This window comes from Portunus trituberculatus, chromosome 25 (genome assembly GCF_017591435.1).
Source record: "Portunus trituberculatus isolate SZX2019 chromosome 25, ASM1759143v1, whole genome shotgun sequence".
In the NCBI taxonomy this organism is placed as follows: domain Eukaryota; kingdom Metazoa; phylum Arthropoda; class Malacostraca; order Decapoda; family Portunidae; genus Portunus; species Portunus trituberculatus.
Window position 1 is genome coordinate 7,385,238 of NC_059279.1, and position 24,885 is coordinate 7,410,122.

The window sequence follows — 24,885 nt, forward strand, 5'->3', positions numbered from 1 at the left end:
GTCTGAGAGATGTTAAACACACACAGTCAGAGACTGCAGCAGATCAAACAGTGAACACACACACACACACACACACACCGGTAGCTCAGTGGTTAGAGCGCTGGCTTCACAAGCCAGAGGACCGGGGTTTGATTCCCCGGCCGGATGGAGATATTTGGGTGTGTCTCCTTTCACATGTAGCCCCTGTTCACCTAGCAGTGAGTAGGTATGGGATGTAAATTGAGGAGTTGTGACCTTGTTGTCCCAGTGTGTGGTGTGTGCCTGGTCTCAGGCCTATCCGAAGATCGGAAATAATGAGCTCTGAGGTCGCTCCGCTGTCTCGTCAGAGATTGCAGCAGATCAAAACAGTGAAAACACACACACACACACACACACACACACACACACACACACACACACACACACACACACACACACACACACACACACACCGAGTAGTGTAGTGGTTAGCACGCTCGACTCACAATCGAGAGGGCCCGGGTTCGAGTCCCGGGAAGCGGCGAGGCAAATGGGCAAGCCTCTTAATGTGTAGCCACTGTTCACCTAGCAGTAAATAGGTACGGGATGTAACTCGAGGGGTTGTGGCCTCGCTTTCCCGGAGTGTGGAGTGTGGTGTGGTCTCAGTCCTACCCGATGATCGGTCACCACGAGCTCTGAGCTCTTTCCGGCTGGGTGACAGACGACCGTAGTGAACACAAAAACGTTACAATGAAAAAAAAGGAAGAGAAGAACCTGTGAGGGGTTATACATCGCACCCTGAACCCAGAAAGACACATAAATGGGTCATTTGCTTCAGGATACAAGACACTATCAAATATTTGGGTGGCATTTAACTACATGGACAAGATTATGATGAAAAGACCATAACCATGATGATAAGACCTAGACTTGAATATGCACCAGTGGTGTGGTCATCTCACATGCAAAATGACATCAGGAAACTAAAAAGAATGCAAAGGACAGCCACAAAAATGGTGCCAGAAATAAAGGCCCTCCCCTATGAAGATGGACTAAAGGAAATGGAACTACCAGCTTTGAAGGAGACAGGAGAGAGATCTAATAACAATGTACAAGAAAGTGACCTGTACAGAAAAGATAGACAAGACCTGGTATCACTGATTGAAGATGGAGATAGACGGACAAGAGGGGACTCTAAGGAGATCAGGAAAAGCCAATGTCTGAGAAACATTAAAAAGTTAAGTTTTCCACATAGAATGGTGGACATCTGCCAGGGCTGTTTCTAGCTTTGTGGGGGCCCAAGGCAAGATGCTGTTGGGGGCCATAGATAAATAGGTAGATATGCATTTCATTTATCCCTGAGGGGTTTGTCAAACTGCGATGAAGCAATTCCATGCCTTTAAGATGGTCTACAAAGATGCAAGAAACTACTACACTTCACATAGCAAAGCTACCCTGGGGGCCCCCTGGTGGCTTGGGGCCCTAGGCAATCACCTAGTCTGCCTATAGCTAGAAATGGCCCTGACATCTGGAACAGCTTGAATGAAGAGATTGTAACAGGAAAAAATACGTATGCACAAGTTGGATAAAAATATATATGGAGACAGGTCACTATGAGGTCTGCTCGAATCATGTAATATACAACTAGGTAAATACACACACACACACACACACACACACACACACACACACACACACACACACACGCCTCACTCACCCAGCTCCTCCAGGCTTGGGACGCCGTACTTCTCGTCGTGGTCATCGTTGAGAGGCGTGTACTTGTTCTCCAGGTCGTCTAGAGTTATTGTGCTCAGAGGCAGTGGCGGCAGGTCCATGGACATTAGGATATTTTGGAAGGATTTGTACGTTAGAGGCGGTTTCCCACCATTTTTATCAATTATTCTAGAAAAACAAAAATGTACTATGTAATGTTTTACTATCCAATGACAACTTTTTCATTACATTACTGTCAAGGCTACAGCAATACCTGACTCACTGACTGACTGCTTGTGTTGCATGAACTTCAATGGTTACCAATACATGAGTCACAAAAATAGGATCACAAAGTGCCTAATATAGGATGAAGACAAAAGAGAAGCTTGTCATTATAGAGTAGAGGTGGTGCAGCAAGGACTCGCCCCAGTTTTGGCTGTGTGAACTCACTTCTCAGGCTTGTAGAGTGTATGGGAGGTCTTGACAATGACGTTGATCCCCATCTCTCGAGCGATGGCCACAATGTTGGCGTCACGGACCTTGCCAAAGGGCTCTGGATCTTTCTCGAAGGTCAGGCATGTTGTACCCCACTCCTGGCAAGAAAGACACAGGTTAGGTTCCATGGTCAATAGGAAATGTTTGATGATTAGGGCAGATAAATTGAGAGGGATCAGAAAACAAGGAAAGCTGCAAGTTACCAGGTCTAAACATAGCAATCTATTTCCATATCTTTGACAAATACATGACGGGATAGATAAATGGACTGGCAAAAGAGGCATGAATCAGGATGATAAAAGCAGTCAACAGGAAGCTTAGAGAGAGAGAGAGAGAGAGAGAGAGAGAGAGAGAGAGAGAGAGAGAGAGAGAGAGAGAGAGAGAGAGAGAGAGAGAGAGAGACTTTTAGTATGAAAACCAAGTAAAGAAAGAACCAAACACACACACACACACACACACACACACAGAAAGAAAAGGCAAGCAGGAAGAGCAGAGAGCAGACCATGTGTTAGTCCTTCAAAGGTGCAGGTGCCGCTTCAACACCTCCATGTGGCCAGAGATAAGAGCGAGTGGTGTTCAAGGTGACAGGACTGGAGGTCTGGAGGACTGGAGGACGATGGTGTCAGGGAAGGGAAGGACGGGAGCTGGGTATTAGGAAAGGATTGTGTCTTGCAGGTGGCTTGGGTAGTTGACAATGCAAAGGAAAGGATGGAGGAGGGAAGGGGTGTGTGTGTGTGTGTTTGGAGAGAGAGGAGTAGGAAGGCTAGAGAAAACATGCATTATTTACTAGTATACACATTCTTATCATGTCTGTCTTGTATGTTGTGAAATACGAATGTTTTTTCCTTTTTTTTTTTCCAAGATCACGTGAGGACTGAGTGACTGGTTGGCTAGTTCTCTCTCTCTCTCTCTCTCTCTCTCTCTCTCTCTCTCTCTCTCTCACACACACGCGAGTTTTTTTTTTTTTTTTGTATTTCAACACTGCTTTCTTAACTTGATTATATTATTTTCATCATCATTATCATCTTCTTCTTCTTCTTCTTCTTCTGAGAGAGAGAGAGAGAGAGAGAGAGAGAGAGAGAGAGAGAGAGAGAGATTGTGTGACAGGTGACATGGAAAAAATGGATCACAAAGGAGGAGGAGGAGGAGGAGGAGGAGGAGGAGGAGGAGGAGGAGGAGGAGGAGGAGAAGGAGAGAGGGACTGGCGAATGACAAAAGTGGGAGAGAAGAGGCAGATTATGATTAAATAACGTGTGACAGACGGTCCAAGGAAAAGGAGGGCATCATGAGAGAGAGAGAGAGAGAGAGAGAGAGAGAGAGAGAGAGAGAGAGAGAGAGAGAGAGAGAGAGAATGCTTTTTAAATGTTTTCTTTTCTAGTCTTCTCCTCACACACTAAGCATTTATAACCTCCCATATAAACACAGCTATGTAAAATCCATAGCTTGAGTTCCTTTCCTAATTCTCTTCTTACACGGAAACAACCCAGTCAACTATAATGTATTCTCTTCCATTCCTTCTCCTCTTCCTTTTTTATTCTGGCGCTAAAAACAGCACTTCTATCTCAACCATTCCCTTTCCTACTTCCCCTCGTTCCCTTTCTTCTGATGCTGAAGCACCCCAGTCAACTATTTTCTCTGTTTCTCCACCTCTTTCTCTATTTACTTCTCTTCTTCCTCCTCCTACTCCTCTTTCTCCTGACGCTGAAAAAAAAAACTGCAGTCAACTTCAACAGGTAACGATGGCTGTGCTCCTGACTGCGCAGTTTATAAATGCTAACACACTCAAGCAAACCCCGCTAAGGTGGCCTCTGATTCTCCATGCCAGCCCATTCCCCGGCCCGCAGCCTGTCCACATCCCTGCCGCTGCTACCTGGCGACCATCACCCTACTGTAACTTATGCCTGGACACACACACACACACAGAGAGAGAGAGAGAGAGAGAGAGAGAGAGAGAGAGTAAATAAACATCAACATAAAGCATGACGTAACTCTATAATCACACATTCACATAACGTTATTCCTTTGCAAACCAACAAACATTACATCACTAACACGTAGCTTATACTAACCAGAATATATTGTAATACACTCATCCTTCCCTGCATATGCTTCGTTCTCTTCTGGTCTTCACATAACTTTTTCTTATCTTTCCTCGTCTTATGATTATGCCTCTAACTATCCCTGTTGATAACCTGTCTCATATTTCTACTAGGAAAGCATACTGAAACCCCTGCTACATTCAATAGGTTTTTCATGGTTTTACTGACAGATTAGTGATTCTTCTACATTATCAAGAGAAAAAGCACTCTTGATAACCTGAATAATAATATTTATTGTCTTTAAAGATGGTCGTGATGAGAAAGCATTACTACTTTCTTCTTTCCTCTCTTCAGATCCTACGGTAACATGTTCTTCCTTCTATCCATTCTATTCTAACACTCTTCCTGATCATATTAACACACTTGCAACATCTTTCTTCCCTTTCTTCAACTGTTACTTTAATAGACTCTCCTTTTTATCTTATCGTCTCCTATCGCCTTCTACGTCTAGAGATGTCTTCTATCTCTTCCATAGCTCCAATAAATTAGTTTTCTTCATTTATCCAGTTCTACATAGGTACTATTTCAACTATAATAAATATGTTCTTCCTCAGCTTCATCTAGCTACATCACTTCACTAACCAAATATAAGCGTTCTTCTCTCCTTATCTATTTTCTGAGCTCCTAACACTTCACAGTTTTCGTCTCTTTCTAACTTCTCTCGCTGTTCTAATCGATGCACTTTCTTTCTCTCCACTCTGTCTTCACTACTCAGCACGTTCTCCACTTAACTCCCCCTCTCTACCCCTCCTCTTCGTTCTCCTCCTCCTCCTCCCCAATGCCAAGGACACACATGCAGGCACACAGCAGCAGGAATAAACACACATCTCACCACCTCATAGGCTCATATCTCGGGTGACGCGTCGCAATAAAATTCACCCATAAGCCCGAGCAAGGCTTTTATTACTCATGATCGTGGTGCTTATTTGGTACTCTCTCTCTCTCTCTCTCTCTCTCTCTCTCTCTGGGTCATATTCAGAAAGGTTCTATATACTCTCATCAAAGCTGTTTTCAAAGACCACAAAAAATATTAGCAGAGTTTTCAAGGGTGCTTTACTTGTTAATAACGTTGAAGTCTTGTTAATTTGTCACCACAATCATATAAGCACACTTAAACATAAAAAAAAGAACCACTTCACTGATACAGCTTTATGAAAGTGTTGGCAGTGCGACGCAGTAATAGAACATGGTCAACACCTCATCCCTCCCTCCCTCACCCCATCTCTCTCTCTCTCTCTCTCTCTCTCTCTGCAGTGGTAAGGAGTCAATGTCAGCTCAAAACCTAAACTCGCGTCCTACAAGAAGTTCGACTGACGGTTGCTGCTTCCTCTAACTGTTTTACCTATTAACCCCTTCAGTACCATGACGCGTTTTCCTATTCATTCTGGTTACTATTTGGTGATTTTATAGATTCAGAAACTCATGTAGGGATTGAAATAATGAAGACTGTGGCCATTAATCTTTGACCTTCATAGACCCTTCCTAAAGTCAATAAAATCGTCTAAATATACCCAAAACTCAAGATAAAAATTTGGTCCCGTACTGAAGGGGTTAAGGCCGGTGTCACACTATGAGGCGGCGCCGCTGCGACGGAAACGCATGCGGCGTCGCACCGCCGCATCCGACCCCGACCGAGTGTCGTGGGAAAACACACACAGTTCTATGTACGTACGTACGTGGTCACACCAGACGGCCACGCCGCATCCGGCGCTCCATTGTTACGAGATGGTTGACACTGATTTATTTATTCAGTGTATTCACGCAAGACCAACTCAAACTCTTGCCAATCATGGCACCATAGATAACCCAACTCATGTCTTCACAGGGCTTTCAAGTATTTGACATAGTGTCTCCTCATTCTCCTTACTAAATATCCACTTGCTTCGATTATGGAGATTTATTTTTTTTATTCAAGGAATACTTTATTTGTACATTTGATTATTTCTTGCATTTGGAAATGAATATTATGATATATTGTAGTTACCGTATTACATCGCCATGTTTATCAGTCTGAATAGTCATATTTTTTTTTTTTACTCATCTTAGTGTAATTGTTAGTCTTTCTTCTGGAGATAATGATCTTCGAAACTTTGTATTTTGCTTGGAGATATGAGGCCTCAGCACTTCCAGCCGCTCATCAAAAGAAGGTCTGGACATTCTGTAATACTCACAAAAACCTTTCATCATATTTTCGTATATTCTCATAAAACTTTTCAAATCTTTTACTTGTTTCTCGTTCAGCGTTAAATGGTGAACCCAGTGTTTACGACGAGTTGGCTCTTTCAGTAAGCTTCTGCTTCTGATGCACAAATAACTTTTAGTCTTGACAACATGATAGTCAACCTCTCTACGTTGGCTTCTGGGGATACTGAACGACTTCGCCGCTTATGTGTGACAGGATGCAGGCAGTGCGGTGGCGCCGCATACGGTTTTTCGCAGAGGCGACGCCGCAGTGTGACACCGGCCTAAGTAAATCTCTCGATGATTCAAAGCATGAGTCATTGCATGTACACAAGAGCAGATGGGCCAACATCTCAGGAAGCACGTGTGCACATTAAGCGGACACCTGCCCACCTGTGAAGGAAGCGTTTGTACAGAAATATATGAAAACTTGTGTTGCGGAGGCTAAGTCGATTAGGAAGCGTCTCAGAAGGAAAATATTACTGGAAGGAGGAGCACAATCAATCAGTAGTTTGAGAGAGAGAGAGAGAGAGAGAGAGAGAGAGAGAGAGAGAGAGAGAGAGAGAGAGAGAGAGAGAGAGAGATTCACTGGTAAACTCTGAACTCCTATCTGCTTCTGTATTTCCGCCTTCCTACGACTTGTCTTCTTTTAAGAGGGAGGTATCAAGTCATTTGTCCCCTAATTTTGGCTAACGCTTTTCTATCTTCAAGTGTGCCTTTTTTTTTTTTTTTTTTTTTTTACATATTATGCCCTTGGCTGGCCTTCTCTCCTACATAAGAAGAAAAAAAATACATATATTCTCTCTCTCTCTCTCTCTCTCTCTCTCTCTCTCTCTCTCTCTCTCTATGGTAGCATGTATGTACAGTACACAAGCGGTCACTACACCTCCCAACCCCACGCGCCTCAAGGACACAGTTTGTTTTGGGTACATTCTTCCCGCCAACGTTGCCAATTCTGCACTAGCACCTTCCTTTACCACTAAACACCCTTGCCTTCACTTTTCTTTAAGCACCTCACATATATTGTCAGATGTCACAGTGGTCATTGTTAAATAGATATCTGTTAGACAGTTAGATAGTTGCGTAGTAATGTCTGATTGGGTGAACGTGAGGTGGGAGGAAGGAACTAACAGATGTGAAGAGGGTGCTGCGTGCTTGCCAAATGAGTGTGTGTTTTGACTCTGCCAAGTTTGTTTACCGTTACTGCACACACACACACACACACACACACACACACACACACACACACACAGAGAGAGAGAGAGAGAGAGAGAGAGAGAGAGAGAGAGAGAGAGAGAGAGAGAGAGAGAGAGAGAATTACTATTTTTACTTACTCTGAAGAGCTCAGGCAAAACATGAGCAGGTTGACCACGGATGACGAAAAGACGGGAGTTGAGTTTTCTGAGGGAAGTGTCCAGGTCCTCCAGACTTTGCAGCAGGAACCTGACGGAGACGCGAGAGATAACATTACGTAGAGGGAGGGAAGGAAGATCAGTACATGTATTGAATGCAGGGGAGTATAATATGACCAAAATACGTAAATATTTACACGAGGGAAGGAATAAACATGGAAAATCGTAATATATTAAGAGGGAAAAGAAGGAAATTCAGTGCACAACAAATTGACTACACAATAATGTATACACTCGTTTATCAAAGTGAAATAAATGCGTGTTAATGTCCTATCAGTTATCTTATCGGTATACAATGGAGGAGATTGCATGCATCTGGTCTTGTGTTACACCGTGTTATTGACTAGAATATCCATTACAAACCACACCTATAAATAATTCTACATGTATAATTATTAATCACATAATTCACTACTACTACTACTACTACTACTGACTGGTACGAGAGGAACTGTCACAATTATCTCATCGCTAACGCCTAAGCTCTCTCTCTCTCTCTCTCTCTCTCTCTCTCTCTCTCTCTCTCTCTCTCTCTCTATATATATATATATATATATATATATATATATATATATATATATATATATATATATATATATATATATATATACACCTCAATAATCCCTGTATTGTCCGTGGCATCTTCACATTGCATCATAAACTTCCATCGAGATCATTAACACAGTGTTTAAGGGAGGGAGTGCAGGGAGGGAGTTCTGAGCCAGCGAAGTGAGGCCAGAGAGGGTTCAGGGTAAGAAGCCCCGCGTGGTATGTTGGTTAGACGGCCTTGAGTAGGTATCTCTTCACCCAGCGCTTCTTGGGTGTCTGCTGTTGCTTGTTCCTGCACTAGAGAGAGAGAGAGAGAGAGAGAGAGAGAGAGAGAGAGAGAGAGAGAGAGAGAGAGAGTCCTTTTAACTTATTCTAATTTATACCAAATGAGTGGGAAAACGAATACAAATGATAATAACAGACCACAAAAGCGTCTGTCCTCTATCCAACTTTCCTCTCAGTACAAAACGTCCAGTGTTACAATAATATTCTTACGCCATTTGACCTTGCAAGTATGAAAAACAAACCAACACAATAGTAGTAGTAGTAGTAGTAGTGGTAGAAGAAGAAGAAGAAGAAGAAGAAGAAGAAGAAGAAGAAGAAGAAGAAGAAGAAGAAGAAGAAGAAGAAGAAGAAGAAGAAGAAGAAGAAGAAGAAGAAGAAGAAAGGAGAAAAAGGAGAAAAGGAGAAAAAGAAGAAGAAGAAGAAGTAGTAAGTAGTTTTGTTGTTGTTGTTACAGCAGCAGCAGCAGCTGCAGTAGTAGTAGTAGTAGTAGTAGTAGTAGTAGTAGTAGTAGTAGTAGTAGAAGAAGAAGAAGAAGAAGAAGAAGAAGAAGAAGAAGAAGAAGAAGAAGAAGAAGAAGAAGAAGAAGAAGAAGAAGAAGAAGAAGAAGAAGAAGAAGAAGAAGTAGTAGTAGTAGTAGTAGTAGTAGTAGTAGTAGTATTGTTGTTGTTGTTGTAGTAGTAGTAGTAGTAGTTGTAGTAGTAGTAGTAGTAGTAGTAGTAGTAGTAGAAACAGCATATTGTAAAAGAAGTGGCAGAGAGACCCTTGGGTGAAGAATAAAGGAAGTTTCTGTCACGTTGGCTTGACGTGCGCGATGGAAGGAAGCTTGTAGTGATTCTGTGTTGCTTTTCCAGTAGTCTTCATGGAGGTTATGTAACTTTGCCGCCCCCTCCTCCCTCTCTTCCTCTCTGGCAGTGCGCGTGCTAGAACGGTGGCCTGAGAGAGAGAGAGAGAGAGAGAGAGAGAGAGAGAGAGAGAGAGAGAGAGAGAGAGAGAGAGAGAGAGAGAGAGAGAGAAATTCCCTTTAATACTCGTACGTTTAACTAAAGTCGTTCGTTTCTGATTGGTTTGTTGATCGGTTGAGAGAGAGAGAGAGAGAGAGAGAGAGAGAGAGAGAGAGAGAGAGAGAGAGAGAACAACGCAAAACAACCGCAACTCCCAAACAAACCCTAACATCAGCCAGCACTCTCAGCTTGTAGGCAGGCAGAGAGAGACGAGAGGGGTGAACGAACTCTATAGCCGGATTGTTGTTTGTGTCTGTCACCCCTTGCTTACTGCATGCCAGGACTTGTGGGGCGTTGAGTGCTTGCTTGCTTGGCCTCTTACGTTCCAGAGTTTACTGACCCGTATACATCAGTGGTGTGAGTAGAAACATGATAGTGGCTTGTGATATTACCCTTATAAGGAGAAGAATGCAAATTTTAAATGATTAATGGCTTTGAAGAGGCGGAAATAAAATGGAGAAGAATTGGAGTGAAAAATAAGGGAAAGATTTTGAAAAGGAAAAGGAGAGATTTTAAAAGGCAAGAAGAGGGGGAAGAATAATAAGACAGAGGATAAGGAAGACGAAGTGAAGAAAACTAGAAAGAGGTGGAGAAATAAGACCAGGAATGAGTGTAAAAAGGAGTGGGAGGAAGAAGTGTGAAAAAGAGGAGGAGGAGGAAGCTGCAGCATAGGATTTGATGGCACTAGGTCACCGTTGTCATGGTTACATACCCCTCGGAGGACGTTATGCTCTCTCTCTCTCTCTCTCTCTCTCTCTCTCTCTCTCTCTCTCTCTCAAAACTTTGTAATTTTGCATCAATTTTCCACATTTTCAAGATTCAATTTTCGCCCACCGAGTTTTGTTAAGGTGAGAGGATGGAAAATAAAGTAAATAAATGAAAAAACGCCCACACACGCAATTAACCTCCTCCCTCCGCCCACACACACACACACACACACACACACACACTTGTAACACTGTTCTGACGCAAGGAAAAAAACTTCGTATTATTTAACAGTACTTAGAGAGAGAGAGAGAGAGAGAGAGAGAGAGAGAGAGAGAGAGATTAATTGATCTTGTATCTTTATAACGAGCACTCTGTCAAGTCAGGAGGAGGAAGATAAAATAATACGGAAAAAGAGAAAAAAAAAGAGAAGAAAGATAAGGAGGAGAAGAAAGAAGAGGTAAAGAGAAGGAAGAAAACTGCAGGCTCACGAAATATAGATGAGAAACCGTGCAATAACCTTGATCTCTCTCTCTCTCTCTCTCTCTCTCTCTCTCTCTCTCTCTCTCGTGTCAGCCCCGGGAATCGATGAGTGAAGAGTGCAAGCACATTTTGATGATACTTGGCTGACAAGGAACAGTGGATCGAAGGTGAAGGTCAGAGAGAGAGAGAGAGAGAGAGAGAGAGAGAGAGAGAGAGAGAGAGAGAGAGAGAGAGAGAGAGAGAGAGAGAGAGAGAATGCTTACAAATTCGGATTTGCTATACTTAATGCGTTAATAGTAGTAGTAGTATAGTAACAAGTTAACCAAACAAAATTCATCGAGTCTTGAACGAAGTTGTTTGAGGAATCGATTTTACAGGACAATGAAAAAAAAAGAAAAAGAAAACAAATTAAATAACACGACGGCGACGACGACGACGAAGACGATGAGGAGGAGGAGGAGAAAGCCACCGAGAACAAGGAAGTGAGAAGGAGGAGGAGGTAGTGGCAGAGGTGAGCAAGGGCTGCCAACCGAACCCACTACCAGCGCTGCAGTTCCTCGGCGTCCTTGACTGTTATGTAAGGCAGTGGGGTAACAAGGAGGGAAGTAATGGTGGCTAACCTTGACAGTGAAATGTTGTTATTTGTATACCTTCACCTGTACATCCATCCTGCCTTGCTTTCTGTGGCCCTTCTCTATACAATGCCAAAGAAGTGAAACAAGCTTACACACGGGCACGGGACTAGTCGATATTATGTAAGATCACTGGACTCACACACCGCCTATTACACAACCCCCTCTCTCTCTCTCTCTCTCTCTCAACAAAATACAAGTAGCTGCAAGAAGCCATCAGATTTACACGATTATAAAACACCTTTTCCTACGTTCTTTCATGTTTGTCTGATCGAAAATCCGCCACTAACCAGATAAACGATTCTATTCCATTCTTTTTTTTTTTTTTAAATCGTATAGAAAAATATTTTAAAGAGAGGAAAGGTTTTGAGAGTATAAAAAGGCATTGAAGTGACGTCATTTTGCTTTACCCTTGACGCACCCCGCAGCTGACGTCAAAGGTAATAACGCTCAGGTGAGTGCGTGTATACAGGCCTGGTGAACTCCTTCATGTGACTGCTCTTTGAAACGTTACCTGTGTGTGTGTGTGTGTGTGTGTGTGTGTGTGTGTGTGTGTGTGTGTGTGTGTGTGTGGTAGGTAGGTTGGGTATGTGCGTATGTTTGTGTGTGTGGATATTATACTGATCTTTTGTATTATTAGGGATTTTTTTTTTTTGTGAACGTGATTATAGTGATGGTATAACTGAATCTCTCTCTCTCTCTCTCTCTCTCTCTTGGCACCAGCGAACCTGATATTGTTTTTGAGTACATGCTCGCTCTCTCTCTCTCTCTCTCTCTCTCTCTCTCTCTCTCTCTCTCTCTCGGCACCAGCGAACTAATACTGCTTTTGAGTACATTCTCTCTCTCTCTCTCTCTCTCTCTCTCTCTCTCTCTCTCTCTCTCTCTCGCACCAGTGAATCCAACATTGTTTTTGAGCAAGCACACACACACACACACACACACACACACACACACACACACACACACACACACACACACAAAAAAAAAAAAAAAAAAAAAAAAAAGTGAACAAACAAAATACAAATCAAAATTAACAAAACAAATAAGCAAATAACAAAACGATATGAATAAAAAAAACAAAAGAAAAAACAAAAACAGGAAACTAACAACAGAAGAGATAAACTCAGTAAACAAACACTCACAGCACAAGTCACACGTCGATAAGTCTTCAGGTGCGCACAGGTAAATCTAAAAATTAATCTAAAGGAAACTGATCACAAAAGAGAGAGAGAGAGAGAGAGAGAGAGAGAGAGAGAGAGAGAGAGAGAGAGAGAGAGAGAGAGAGATGGTGTGTGCAAGGATGCGGACGTGTTGTTGGCCACATGTGTGTACAACGACTGCTTGTTTGCACTCGCATTGTTGTAGATAGATAAATAAATAAATAGATAGATAGTTGGATAAATAAATAGATAGATGGATAGAAATATAGATTGGTTGGGTACACGGGTAGATGGTTGGATAGAGAGATAGAAAAGTGGATGGTTGGATAGGTAGATGGATACATGAATGAATGGATGGATGAATTGATGCATGGGTGGATGAAAAGACAGACAGACAGACAGACAGACAGACAGACAGACAGACAGACAGACAGACAGACAGACAGATAGATAGATAGATAGATAAACAGATATACAGATAGACATATAAGGCAGGTAGTATAATGAAAGATAAATATAGATACATAGACTGATAAAAAGACACACAATAATAGATAGACAGAAACAAACCAATACATAAAGATTGATAAATAGACAAAAAAAGAAAAAAAAGACAAACGGATAAAACAGAAAAACAAAGATACATAACAAAACCTCACAATTATACTTGAACAATTAATTAACTCATTCTAACGTCCTTCAATTCCTTCACACACTACACTACAGAGGAACCTGAGGAACGTAACAATATAATTCTCTTCAATTCGTTTTTAATTCACTCCAATAAAGAAGCACATAGAAGCTGCTGGATGCCATAAACCCTACAAGTGAGAGTCCCTATACCCCTATCCGTCTATCATACCCATTCATACATTTATCTAATCTCTTTAAACGCTCCCTAATGATCTGGCACTGGCAACTTGATTACTCACAGCTGGGAGTATATTCCGTTTTAGTGGTTAAGAAGTCCATTGACATCAATATATTTAACTACTTTCGTACTGTCAATCTGTACTTTTCCTTCCCGAGCTTTCTTTTCTCTTTGTCTTAATCTTCCGTCTTTTCCACAAAATAAAAGAATCTAGTATCATTCCATCCCCTTTCATCACCTCTTCTTTGAGGCCCAACTTTCCTGTCACACCCAATTTTCCTCGCCAAGAACGTCACTTATCCATTCACTTATTCGTCCTGCATCATAAGAAGGCAGTTCAGGTTTCGTCTTACGTCCCTCCTTTTTTTTTTTTTTTTTTTTTTTTTTTTTAACCCAGCTCATCACATAACCTGAATATTTTTACTCCCAGCCTCCAATACCTAACTTTCCATTATACATTACCTCCACCTTCTCTCTCTCTCTCTCTCTCTCTCTAGCACATCGCGTAGTGTAGTGGTTAGCATTCTCGGCTCAACCGAGAAGGCACGGGTTTGAATCCCGCGAGCGGCGAGGCATATGGGCAAGCCTCTTAATGTGTAGCCCTTGTTCACCTAGCACTAAATAGGTACGGGATGTAACTTGGGGGGTTGTGGCCTCGCCGTCTCGGTGTGTGCTGGTCTCAGTCCTAACCGAAGATCGGTCAGTACTCAGTATGAGCTCTGAGCTCGTTCCATAATAGGGAAGACTGGCGACCCGTGAATCTCTCTCGATATAACAACCAACGTTCATGCCCCCCTCTCTCTCTCTCTCTCTCTCTCTCTCAACCAACGTTCATTTTCTCTTATTTACTACCAACTCGTCATGTAATGCAGCTCTCTTTACTCCCAGCCTCCTCGTGTTTACTAACTTTCCCACTATCGGGACAAACACATCACTATCTTCCCCTTCTCAATAAACTACCTAATATCTAACGGAACTCTGGCCATATTTTGAGCATCATCGTCATCATCAGTATTTGTCTCGATTATACAATGTCATCGGGGCAATGTAGATAAAACTAGTGGAGAGAGAGAGAGAGAGAGAGAGAGAGAGAGAGAGAGAGAGAGAGAGAGAGAGAGAGAGAGAGAGAGACCCTTCACGCTACAACCGAACATTGCTAACTGGGAAAAAGAAATCTTCATCGGTCACAAGGACATTATCATAGCAACTTATTGCTCTGTGTAGGTTGAAGGTATGTAAAAAATTAGCTCAAGGGTTTAATTTCACTTTCCTTTTCATCAGATTTCTAGAATTGTCAATTTTCCGCAAGGAGGAGGAGGAGGAGGAGGAGGAGGAGGAGGCAGCCAGATACACTTGATGGAGAATGACGTCTCTCTCTCCCTCTCTCTCTCTCCAGTGACCTCAAGGCATATAGTATTTCTTGTATCAACCCACGCGTGTCGATATTTTTAACCTCCTCAGCGTCTGAAACTCGTAAACAGGCCTGAGTGAAGTCTACCTCTTCGTTCCTACAGGACACGACACAGCACAGAAACAACCATCTGAAACAATTCGTAATCCTATTTCTTACATACAAACTGCGGTGGATGTTGTTTACGTTCTCGTGTGATTTGAGATTTTATGGCAGTTTAGCAAGGACACTAAATTATTAAAGATTTGGTAATAGGACTGGTATCTGATTCTATTAATGGTTCAGGAAGATTCTAAGTCATCAAAGAAAGAGACCTCAACAAAACATGACAAATCATTTATATGGTCTTCCAAAATACTCAACGGCATTAGTGTTTAATTAATCCATCGTTGATCTTTTATTTTTCCTATTACGTTTTCCTTTCTCTTAAGTTTTATTTTCCTAAGCTCCTTTAAACAGGCTGCAGTGGAAGCATGGTAAGTTTATAAATGTTCATAGTGATTTTAGTGATGGCTTAACGATAAATGTGCATCGTTAACGTTAAAAGACAAATAAGTGTAGTGAAAACCTGATTAATGCAGACTTTGCTGTGAAATGAAGCCAAGGGTGGTTTCTTTCAGTTCAAAACGTTTACTTCTCTTACGAAGTTACTCCTCGGTCTTTGAAGGGAATATCGATTGGTAGCTTCTTCCTCTTCTTCCTCTCAGCTTGTTCCATTTCTACCCAGGATCGCTGTTTCGGATATGACTCTCCTTGTGGTTCTAATGCTTGTTCCCCACCCACGTCTTATATGAATTTCTAACTTTTCAGCTTATTTAATTTCTATCTGGGTTCAATATTTCGGACGAGCCTCTTCTTGTGATTCTAATGTTTCTTTCTGCTTCGTCTAATATCGATTTCTACCTTCTCAGCTTGTGTTACATTTCTTTCGGATTCGACGTTTCAGACGAACATTCCCCTTGTGGTTTTAATGTTTGCTTGTGCTTCGTCTAATACTGATTTTTAAGCATTCTGATTATTCTCATACCAATCTACCATTCAAATCCTCCATTTAAAATAAACAGAAAAACTACTACTACTACTACTACTATGTATCCTAACGTCACTGCTTTCCGTCAAAAACCATATAAAAATCGACTCCGTATGCCTATGCTGTCCTTAAAGGGAATGTCATCTATCGTAAGGCTTCATCCCTGACCTTCACCAGGTACAGGAAACACATTACAGTATTGCAGCTCACGGTTCGAGGGAGGCTACGAGTATTATACAACCAAGCCTGCACATACTTGGCAATCAGAGCGCTACTTATCTGAGGGCTGGGTGGTGTGAGGCTGTCAACATTCTTAAGTTTTTATTTTCTTTCTTTCCTTCTGCGTCTTACCCCCAACCAATTTCAAGTGTTTCAGCGACTATAGTGAGGGTTTAGCAACACTGCAGCGCCATTAACGTACAAAACAGACAGTGAGCCTGGAAGTGAGGCAGAGGCTGTAGCGGAGAGAAAAAAAGTTCACGTGTGTTTTCATGACTTTAGTGTCATTTTAAAATAAATAAATAATTCTACATAATTAACGTATAAAACAAAATAGACTAACAGTGAGGCTGACAACATTAACTCCACAATTTCTCACTGCTAATTTAAACAGGCTGTAGTGGGAACAAATTAAGCTTACAAATATTTAGTGACTTGTGATAGCTTAACAATAATTGTCGATCAACCTTAAAAAAAAAAGTAGTGATAATCAGATTAATCACGTCCAAACGAGAAAACAAATAAGAAAAAAGAGACGGTCGTGGATTAATGGTAGGCTGAGCGAGAGAGACGTGGAAAGAGAGTATAGGTGATAAAACTCCATAATAGGTGATAGGCGAAGCAGAGTGGTATAGAGGGCTACAGATATAACGGTACAGAAGTTAGAGGGAGGAAGAGTGATATGCTGAGGTGAGAACAAGAGTAATAGACGTGATGGAGAGGTAGAGATTAACAGATATGCTGAGTGAGATAGGAGCAAGGCGGTAGTTAACAGGTGACGGGTAGAGTGGTATACAATAGTAACAAAACTACAAAATAGGTGTTAGATGGAAGAGCAGAGGGAAAGATACTGAGATAAGTCCATGACGTTACTAACAGGTTACGAAAAGAGGTAGAGAGTGGTACAGAGTGGTATAGTAATAAAAAGAGTAGGTGTGTGTTATGGAAGGGAGGCTAGAGGTAGTAAATATAACGGTATTGGCTGGTGACAGTTGTGGCAGTGTCATGAAGTCAAGTATATTAGTATGACTGTATGATGACAGACAAATTACATCTACAGACTGTTAAAGAGACGCCATGTGACAGTATTATGATAAAGTTTTCATCATGTTTGATTTCTTTTCAGATCATATATACTTACAGAGAATAAATGTAAATTCTAAAACATTACCTAATATTTCACTGAATATTTATTGTAATGGTTACTGACTTTCTCTTATCGTATGTTAAATCTTGCTCCTTTTTTCCCTTCCCATGACATAATGTTCTCGTAAAGGTTATTGACTTTCTCTTACTCTCTTTTCTTTCTCTCCATAACATAACGCAGTTATAGATTTTTCTTTGCATCCATATTCAATTAATGTTACTTTTTACTTTTCTACCCATGACGTAGTGTAATATTCATAACGGTTTTTCCTGTGTTCTACTGATTTTCACTCTTTTCTTTCTTTTCCCGTGACAAAACATTGTTAGTAACTTTCTTTCATATTAATTTAAACTTTACTCTTCTTTCTCTCTACCGTTACGTAATATAATATTGATCAATAAATTTTTTGTTCATTATTCTACTAAATCTCTCTCATTACAAAACGTAGCTTTAGTAACTTTTTTTCTTCATATTCTACAAAATTTTACTCAGTCTCTGCCATGACGTAATGACGGAGTATTAATAGTACAATAACACAGGTGAGGCAGAAAGTGGTACATCTGTGGAGCAGAGAACTTTACGCTGCGAAATGGCACCGAATAGAAGACTAGCAGGTGTGTGTGTGTGTGTGTGTGTGTGTGTGTGTTTCACTGTTTGATCTGCTGCAGTCTCTGACGAGACAGCCAGACGTTACCCTACGGAACGAGCTCAGAGCTCATTATTTACGATCTTCGGATAGGTCTGAGACCAGGCACACATCACACACCGGGACAACAAGGTCACAACTCCTCGATTTACATCCCGTACCTACTCACTGCTAGGTGAACAGCACCTACACGTGAAAGGAGACACACCCAAATATCTCCACCCGGCCAGGGAATCGAACCCTGGTCCTCTGGCTTGTGAAGCCAGCGCTTTAACCACTGAGCTATAGTGTGTGTGTGTGTGTGTGTGTGTGTGTGTGTGTGTGTGTGTGTGTGTGTGTGTGTGTGTCCCTGAGGTGAAGTATTCGAAGGACACGCCATCTAAAGAGAAAAGGTCGCCTGCCAATGGAGAAAGATAAGAAGGGTGTGTGAAACTATCCTATTGAAGCCTATGTTTCTCTTTTCTTTATCATGATCATTATTATTATTATTATCATGGTCATTATTATTATTATTATGATCATTATTATTATTATTGTTATTATTATTATTATTATTATTATTATTATGGTCATTTAGTTTTTATTTGGATATGATTTTCTTCTTTCCTTTCTTTTGTTATTATTATTCGTCTTTTTTTCTTTCTGTTTCTCTAATTCTATGGTCTTTTGTCATGTCATTTTGCGCCCCAATCCTCACCACACCTAAGAATTTTATCCTATTTACTCTAGCTACTTAAAAAAAAAAAAATCTAAAACCCACCTTTTCTTCATCTCTCTTTACGTATCTCCTTGTTTCAAACACGTCCTCTACATCCGTCCTACTTTCATCCTAACGCATTCATTATTCTTACCTTCCATCGACATTCTCTTCACCTTTACCCAGAAACCTCAACAATGCCAAGGATGTGAAAAAAAAGCAAAACTACCCCAGAGCGGAAATCATTACATAAGTTATTTATTTATTTATTCTTTTAAACAACACCTACTCTCGTTATTCTCTCCTTCCATCAACATCTCACTTCATCAATCCCTAAAAACAATGCCACGAGTGAAACGGAAAGGAGGAGAATCAGAAGCCTTTAACCCCTTCAATACAGAGACGTATTATTTAAGATTTATGGATATGATTAGATGATCTTATTTGCATTAGGAAGGGTCTATGAAAGTGGAAAGATTAATGGCCAGAGTCTTTACTATTTCAATCCTTACATAAATAAAGTTGTATAAAATCGCTAAATAGTAAGTAGAATGAAAATGAAAAGGTGGCATGGTACTGAAGGGGTTAACTGACGCAGTATCAATTATAATAGTGAAAGCCCTCAATAGGCGCGAGATGCTAACACCACACCTGTCTATCACGTGGTTGGCAGGTGCTTTACAGGAACGATGGATAAGATTCGCAAGGCCTACCTTTCATTTGTATTTTAATACAACTAAATAGTAACTAATATAAATCCTTGCTTTTGTACAGGTGGAGGTAAAAAAAAATGTTGAAATAAGCGGAGACGTGAAGGCGAGAGGGTAAGATGACGTGGATGAATTAAAAGATAGATGGATAGATAGATAAGAAATTGATAGAAGTGTGAAGGTGGATGGAGAGAGAGAGAGAGAGAGAGAGAGAGAGAGAGAGAGAGAGAGAGAGAGAGAGAGAGAGAGAGAGAGAGAGAGAGAGAGAGAGAGAGAGAGAGAGAGAGAGAGAGAGAGAGAGAGAGAGAGAGAGAGAGAGAGAGAGAGAGAGAGAGAAATGAAGACAATTTCAGTTCAATGCATGATATTGATGGTAATGCTGACGAAGAAGAGGAAGAGAAGGAAAAGGACGAAGAGAAAGAGGAGGCGGAGGAGATAGATCTCGAAAGAGACCGTTAATGATGAGGAAATTGAGACGAATAAGGAGGAATGAGATAATGAAGATGATAGCAGTAATGGTAGCAGCAAGTGATGGTGATGATGGTGATGAATTGGTAATACAAGAACACAAGGCCTAGGTAAGGAAGGGCATCGGGTAGGCATGTAGCACAAGGTCAGCGATGGGAGAAAAGAGGAAAGTTGCATAAGGTTTTATATAACGCAACTTAACCATCTCAATACATTGACGTCAATTTATCTGACAAACACATTACATCCGTGACATAAGCATACTAGCAGTGTATTAGATATATTTTAAGCTTGTGATCTCAGACACACACACTCTCTCTCTCTCTCTCTCTCTCTCTCTCTCGCGCGCTTCACTAATACTGTCCCCTTGTCTTTAAGAATAACTAACTGCACCTCTCCCACTGCTTGAATACATCATCGATAGTATTACACAACAAGGTCTATCTAACACACCAAGTTTTTAAGGTTGATATTTAACACGGCGTGTTAAATCCGAAGATTATCAACTTTTTTTTTTTTATGTTCATTAGTATGTGTTTATAATACCATATGTAGTATTGGAAGAAAAGGTTGTCTCGTTTTTTTTTTTTTTATCGGTTCAAGCTTCATATTTCACACCTAATACCAGAAAAAAGGCAAGTAAATTTTTAATATTAGATTTCTTATCCCACCCTGCCAAAAATTAAACAACAATGCTTATTTATATTAGTTTTTAAACACAATTTCACAGATAAAGCAAAATATATTGCACACTACTTCTATTACTTGCACTTATCTCTTGAAGCCAATGACTTTCACACAGCGCTGTTAGTGCAAGGAACCGATCGAGCCACGTACGCTTATTTTCATTACATCGAGCTTACAATTTCGCACAATTAGTAACAGAAAAGGCAAGCCACTATTTATATTACTTTCCTTCATTCCCTCAACCCAGTAACTTTTACATTGAGCACCTAATGCTAGAAATTAAACCACGCATGTGTTTTCATTAGTTTGCGCTTTAAAGTTTTCCATCTAGCCAGGAGAAAAATAATCTTAGATTTTTGTTATCCTCCCCCCACCTCCTGCTTCGAGATGTTGTCATATTACGTAATGAAGGCGCCATGTTGTGGTGCACGAGTGTACCTGTTGGCTTAAAATACGTCATAACTCATTACTCTCAGACCCCCGAGAGGACTCTCCCTGGGGGTGCTGGCTGTACTCACCTCCATTTGTTAATACCCACGTTGGAGGAGCCGGCAAACCATGGATCTAAAATGAATATGCACCTGAAAGTCACTGCATTTTTAAGGCCAGCGCGCAGTGCTGGGTTATCATGAAGGCGGAGTCCCTTTCTAAACCAGTGCACTGAATGATGTTTGGGTTTGGGCTTATTTGCTTCACCAGTCATAATGATTCTGTTCACTCACTTAGGTGTTGTCATTAACTAAAATTTTGTCGCATTTGCTCATGTTAGAAGTGGAGGCGAACACGGTGCGAGACACAGCACTAAACACACACCTCGACTTGACACACACTGAGGTTCTGCGTTCGGACTAACATGCCACCTACAACGTGACTCTCTCGGTGCGTCCTTGCCATTTTGCACTAGATTGACCAACTAACTTAACATATTCCATCCTCAAATACCGCTTCTAACCAACACTCATAACGTTACCAGCTTTTTTACTACACAATCTTCGCTACTACAAGACATGAACACATCCAACTTCATTTATAGCACTTCTAGGATATGTTAAAGTGAGTCTACAAGAGATACGTGGCATGATTCTGTGGCTGAGGCCGCGATGGATGCAACGTGACCAGGAACCAATAGGAGGGCCCCTTGCATCACTAATAGGCTCAAGCCCACTAATGGATTGATCGAAGTACACATGGCGACCATAAAACACTGATCAATACACATCCACCTGCTTTGAAGTGTCTGAAGGGATACTGTACGTGGGTGAGTGTGGTTGTTACACTCATAAGTGGTGTCTGGCATGTTTTGTAGCATACGTTTTGTATTTATTGAAAGTTAACCCTTTAAGCCGCATGTGATTCAATGTAACACCTTTTTTGTTTCTGTTGACATAGTACTAATGGTAATGGACAAGTGGCTCGATACATTAGTGGCGTGTGGTGGTGATGGCGCTGATGGTGATGGTGACAGAGGCATGCATACCTTCTTATACATATGCATGGATTTTGCATAATATACAAGATAAATTAGGCGTAGGAATGATTACTAAGAATATGTGGTATATCATCCATCATCTCTACCTCTGCTAGCCACAACACAACAACACGTTCAGTTACAAGACTCCATCAACCCACATTAAATTTATCAGAGAAACGACGCACTCGTATACGAGTAATTTGTATCATATCATCACAGGGTACAATTACTCTTATCATATCCATTAAAATACAAAATCTATGGATTTTTTTTCCCAATTTATGAGTATCTTACAACTTCTGACAGCTAGGCATTACTTAATAAATACAAATTATTATTGGTTTACTGGTGTGTTTTCGTGATTTTCGTTAGTTTTATGGAGTGGAAAACCAAATTAAAACTACTACTAAAGTTTTATTTACTATTTTCAAATCAGTCTTCATGAAACTTCGAAATATTCTATAAAACAGGTCATAAGCATTACATTTATTTCACATTTAACACAATTTGAACCATTTGAGGCATTCTTGCTAGAACTTTATTTCTTCTTTGATAGCTATGTTCATATACAGTAGATCTTTCGCTTCTTTCACACGTGCACCACTTTAAACCGTCTCGTAGTAACTGAAGTATATTGAGTAACTTCATGTATTTATCTATTCGTATTTTACTATCAATACTTTTCTGCATCCATGGTCAGGCCTATAAGATGGCAGTGTCCTCTAGTAAGGTAACAAAACAATAAAAAGAAGAAAGTAGGAGAGGACGAAGGCATTCTTACATCACCAAGAGGAAGAGAAAGGCATCGCTTTTCTCAGCCTTCCTCTCTCTTTAAGCCTACAAATGTTCCTCTTTTTAAGCCTACAAGTGTTCATGTACTTTCTGACCTTCCCACAATCCGGACAAAGACTCCATTTCAGCCCTTCTTGACGTCAACGACTGCCGTTGTTAAGCTCGCTGCTTTGAACGTGACTTATGAGGGCGCAGCAGGTTGTATGAGTGCCAGGCTGACTCTACAGTGCCAATAGCTTTGCGTACTTCCATGTTGACCAGTGAAAAGCGATAGATAGATGGCTCTGAGAAAGAAAGATAGATTAAAGAAAAGAAAAAAAGAAAGAATATATATATATATATATATATATATATATATATATATATATATATATATATATATATATATATATATATATATATATATATATATATATATATATATAGAGAGAGAGAGAGAGAGAGAGAGAGAGAGAGAGAGAGAGAACGAAAAATAAAGAAAAAGGAATAAACAAATAAATAAAGAAAAAAAAAATAAAGGGAAAAACTAACTTAAAATATTAACACGATCGTGATGTTACAAGGAAAGTTGATACAAATTCACAGTAGTACTGATGCAAGGTGCTTCAACGTACGAGAGAAGCGACAAAGAGAAACATAGGACAGGATACATATAACGCAAACGACACAGAAGATGATGAGAAGGACGGACCTAACTTAACCTCACATTTTCTATCAATTTCTTCCTTCAACCTCCAATCTCCATCTTCACTCCTACTTCTTGCCTCTAAACGCCTATCTTTCTCTAATATGTGGGAAAAATATCTGTTTGGTAGTGTACTAATTGAATCGGCTACTAATTTCTGCATGGTTGTACGTACGAACATAAGATAAGGTACAAGAAGTCATCTGGAGTACACATGACAAAATGACGAAATTTCTGAAAGAAAATATAGTATGTATATATAGTAGTTTTCGTTAATTTTTCACTTGAAGTCTGTCGTTTACCTCGTGACGCAATCCAAACTTCCGCTTGTCAAAAAACGAACAGCAACAACAGCAGCAGCAACAGCATGCAGTGTTCAGACAAGTGTAGTGATTAGTGAAGAACTCTTAACTTGCCTTGTTCGTGAAAGGAACGAAGCCCGAGAAGGTCCGGGTGAAGGAGAGAGAGAGAGAGAGAGAGAGAGAGAGAGAGAGAGAGCGAACCTTTCATTCTTACGTCACATCTTCGTGACGTCATCTGTGAAACGATGGTAACTTTTTTTTTGTCACCCACCCACTCTCTCTCTCTCTCTCTCTCTCTGACGACTAATAGATAACTCTCAAAAAGTCAATTTAGTCAAGACACAGAAGATATGTGGATATCGGCGCCACCCCAGGGTTCCTCTGGCACCGGCGGTCTCACGTGTTGCGACAATGGTTAAACTAAATGTGAGATATCGATCGAGCAAGGCACCCCGAGGCAACCTGCTGCTGTGCCACGAGATTCCAATAAACGGGAGTGGCATTGTGTCAGAACATGCTTAGAGTAATTAAGTCAAGATATACGCTTATGACAATGAGAAAGATTATATATATATATATATATATATATATATATATATATATATATATATATATATATATATATATATATATATATATATATATATAGCGCAATTACATTATAACGTGTGGAGGATTTAATATTTGAGAGTGTTAGTGTCCGAAAACATGTACAATGGGATATTGTATTTCATATTACGAAAATCCGTCCGTAAGAGGAGAATAAAACTGGTTATTATTATACCCACTGTCTTGGCCTTCTCACAGCGCTCCGCTTTGTCACGTTGCTCACGCAAATCTACACGGAGAGAAGCATAGACTCTTTGATAATTAAGGCTGCGCATAATGGTCTCGAAAAACCAACGCAATAAATGCCGATATGAGAAATAAAGAAGGCTCCGGTATCGATCAATGGAAGACTCCCCCAGAAGCGTTCGCCCCGCCCCTGCACACAGGCAGGCGTCACGTGTACCACCACGCTGGTTACGGCCAGGCTGGTTACGGCCAGCGGCACCTCTCCTCCCACCCCCGTGACT

General features: G+C 40.7%; 1 protein-coding gene across 3 annotated transcripts in view; it reads right to left on the minus strand.

Annotated features, from left to right (window-relative positions):
- LOC123508643 (cryptochrome-1-like) overlaps positions 1-21,406 on the minus strand; it is a 28,825-nt gene extending 7,419 nt beyond the window's left edge. Inside the window, exons 1-4 of one of the 3 annotated variants that reach the window (XM_045262484.1) lie at positions 21,078-21,406; positions 7,781-7,889; positions 2,122-2,264; positions 1,676-1,860 (exon numbers count right to left, since the gene is read on the minus strand). In XM_045262484.1, coding sequence (XP_045118419.1) covers positions 1,676-1,860; positions 2,122-2,264; positions 7,781-7,889; positions 21,078-21,262 — 622 coding nt within the window. In that variant the 5' untranslated portion in view covers positions 21,263-21,406. Of the gene's footprint in view, positions 1-1,675; positions 1,861-2,121; positions 2,265-2,668; positions 2,688-7,780; positions 7,890-9,452; positions 9,467-21,077 lie in introns of those variants that run through there. The other 2 variants (XM_045262487.1, XM_045262485.1) reach the window with 2 other exon arrangements.
- Between the last annotated feature and the right edge of the window lie 3,479 nt (positions 21,407-24,885).